Source organism: Vicia villosa, unplaced genomic scaffold, assembly GCF_029867415.1.
Source record: "Vicia villosa cultivar HV-30 ecotype Madison, WI unplaced genomic scaffold, Vvil1.0 ctg.000303F_1_1_2_unsc, whole genome shotgun sequence".
NCBI classification, from domain to species: domain Eukaryota; kingdom Viridiplantae; phylum Streptophyta; class Magnoliopsida; order Fabales; family Fabaceae; genus Vicia; species Vicia villosa.
In genome coordinates, this window is record NW_026705132.1 from 45309 (window position 1) to 48780 (window position 3472).

Sequence of the window (3472 nt, forward strand, 5' to 3'; positions counted from 1 at the left end):
TTTCTTTATTAGCCATAAACCTTATCTTCGATAAAACCTTAGGAAAGGGTTAAGGGTGCCTAATACCTTCCCTTGACCTGAATATAATATCTTACCCCGATCTCTTAACTGTGTAGGATTTCCTATTCGCCCTGGTAGAATAGGTGGCGACTCTAAAAAGCTAAATTTTTAGGGCAGGTTGCTACAATGATGATCCACAAGGTATTCAATCGATACCACTAGTATAATTCACGAGAGATGAATATACAATGATCTAATTAAGGAATTTTAAACTCAACTAGTTTCTCAGATTTTAATCAGCAGTATTTGTGATACTAAATTTGTTAGATCAAGTACTTACTTAAAAAAATAAAAAGAAAAATTAAATGAATTAAAAGATAAAATTAAGAGAACAAATAGTGAAATAGTGAAATGTACTCAATAATATATGTAGTGTACATAAACTATTTATAAGCAATCTCAAAACTAATAACTTTCATAGTTAGTAACTAACCATAAAGTTAACTATAGTTATCAATTAACTAACTTCTATGATCGAATTAAATAACAATTATTAATATTTTCTTTAAATGCAACTCAGATGTATGTTAACCCGAGTCTCTTATGAGATGGTCCAATTTAATATAGATTTTTTTTTAAGATAACATGAGAGTATGATGATTTATGTTTCTACTCAATAATATTTTTATAAATTCATTAAAATATATTTATGACATTATCAAACTCTTTTTATGACATTATTAATATATGACATTATTGAAGGTTTTATGTATGGGAAACACTACGTTACTTATGAATTTAGTTGGGTACGGATTTTTCAAACAATCATATATTATAATTAAATGTTACGACACATTTTATTTTTTAATTTTAAATTAAATTAAAATTTTAAATTAATTTTTAATAAAGATACGGATAGCAAATTTAAACTTATTGATACGAAAGAATTAACTTTTAGTATTGTAAAATCAAAAAATCTTTTTATATTATGTTTATGAATTACTCATATACACTTAGACCACCTCCAGCGGCGGTTTTTCAATCAGGTTTGTCAACGTGGCATCATGCTTTTGCTTTTCAAATTGTTCCAAGTTGGCAAACGTAGTAAAGACATCAACGGTTCTTGCTTTTATTTTTATATTAAAAAATTCAAACTAGTCAATATTTTTATATTATAAAATTTAATATGAATAAAATATTCATTTATAAAGTAAAATTGTGGGACCCAATATGAGTTCTTCAGAGTTGCACCATTGGAGTGAAAAATTAATTGAGTTGCTTTAAGCTGACGTGGCTTAATAGGTCCCACAAAGAACCCAAAAATGGGTTCATGGTTGTGTTGGTGCACAATGAATAAAGATGGTGACAAAGAGAATAATAGAATAACGGCGCAAAAGAGATGAGAGAATAAATGTTGTATTCTACTTGCGTTGTTAATAAATGATAGCTACTACAAGGCTATTTATACAAAAGAAAATCTTGCCACATAAGCCCTAAAACAGACTAAACTAAGTGAACAAGTTTAGGGTACAAACAGTACAATACTACAAAATACTAAAGTACCCTTACTACTAAACAGCTAAGCTAATGGGACCCAGATAACATCTTCTGGTCAACGACATCTTCTGAGTAACCATCAGAAGATCAGCCCACATCACAACTTCTGATGCTCATCTTCTGAATATTGAATTACTCTTCAATACCATCCCTTAATTCATATTCAGCTAGCCAAAATCTACAACACCAACTCCATCCCTCAAACGGATAAGGTGTTCAGTCTTGTCATCCTTCATCAGAACATCTGCAAGTTTCTTCTGGTTGCTATAGTGTGCAACTTCTGATACTCCATTTAGAAATGCAGATTTCTCCTTGAAAACCCATCTGACGCTGATGGTTTTCTTCTCCTTTGGAAGCTTAGTTAACTTCCAAGTCTTATTTCCTTCTAAAGCCTCAAGTTCATCTTTTATGGCATTCAGCCAGCCTTTCTTCTCGAGTGCTTCTTCAATACCCAATAGTTCAGAATCTCCTTCTGATTCTGGAACCATATCTCCTTCTGGATTTTCTTCAGAAGTTTGATTACCACCAGAAGTTCCACCTTTGTTAACTTCTGGGTCTTGTTCAAAAACACCACCTTTAGAAGTTGGATCGCCTTCAGAAGCTCTGCCTTCAGAAGTTCCAACTTCATAATCTTTTCTTTCAGAATCATGACCACCGTCAGAAGTTGGACTACCTTCAGAAGCTCCACCTTCAGAAGTACCATCTTCAACGTCATGATTAACACCAGAAACATGATCATCTTTAGAAGCTTGTCCTCCAGAACCTATGTCTTCAGAGTTTTCCCTTCCAGAAGCATGACCACCACCAGATTCTTGATCATCATCAAAATCTGGATTAGAATCAGATTCACCATCTGACTCATCTTCAGAGTCTCCAAAAGATTCTTCATCTTCTGACTCTAAATCTTCTTCAGAACTTTCAAGTTCTGACTCATCATCAGAAGCAAAATCTTCTTCAGATTCTGACTCATCTTCTGATTCTCCTTCAGACTCAGAATCACCTTCGGATTCTGACTTGTCTTCAGCTTCAGAGTCATCTTCTAACTCTGACTCATCTTCAGAAACCTTAGATTCTGACTCTTCTTCAGAATCTTCAAAGTCATCTTCTGATTCTGAATCATATAAAAATACTCCTTCAGAATATTCAGAGTTATCTTCTTCCCCTTCAGCATCAGAAAATGACAAACTCACAGGTTCCTCATCAGATTCATACGCCATTAATAGCACAGGTTCATCATCAGAATCTCCTCTGGCTATTTTTGCTTCTTCTTTGTTTGACCAACAATCTTTAGCAAAGTGGCCAAACCTATTACAACAGTAACACTGAACCATTCTCTTGTCATACTTCTCCTTTCCCTTCTGATGTTTCTCCTCATCAGAATAGAAGACTTCTGACTTCTGTGATCTACCATGTTTTTTCAGCTTCTGGTCCTTCTTGACAAAATAAGCCTTCAGAGCCTGCTCAACTTCCCTCTCAGAAGTTCTTTCAGTCAGACGCAACTCTTGCGCCTCTAGACTACTTTGCAGCTCTTTTATTCTCATGGTGTCCAGATCTTTAGAATGTTCAATCGCTACAACAATGTAATCAAATTGAGGAGTAAGTGACCTCAATATCTTCTCTATGATTACTTGTTCAGAAAGAGTTTCTCCACAAGCCTTCATCTCATTAGTGATCACAATCACTCTAGAGATATACTCAGAGACTTTCTCATTGTTCTTCATGTTGAGATTCTCATATTGCTTTCTCAGGGATTGAAGCTTCACCTTCTTCACTGATACGTCACCACCGTAACACCTGACCAGTATATCCCACGCCTCCTTTGACGTCATAGAATCAGCAATCTTCTCAAACACATTCACATCCACACACTGATGGATGAAGAACAACGCCTTTTGGTCTCTCTTCTTCGTCTCTC

At 34.5% G+C, this 3472-nt stretch overlaps 1 protein-coding gene across 1 annotated transcript; it reads right to left on the bottom strand.

Annotated features, from left to right (window-relative positions):
• Nucleotides 1-1724: 1724 nt before the first annotated feature.
• On the bottom strand, nucleotides 1725-3098 carry LOC131626539 (uncharacterized). The gene is made up of 3 exons (XM_058897362.1): nucleotides 2744-3098; nucleotides 2474-2647; nucleotides 1725-2320 (listed from the first exon to the last, which is right to left on the bottom strand). Exons 1-3 carry the CDS (start codon nucleotides 3096-3098, stop codon nucleotides 1725-1727), a joined length of 1125 nt encoding a protein of 374 aa, XP_058753345.1.
• Nucleotides 3099-3472: the final 374 nt, after the last annotated feature.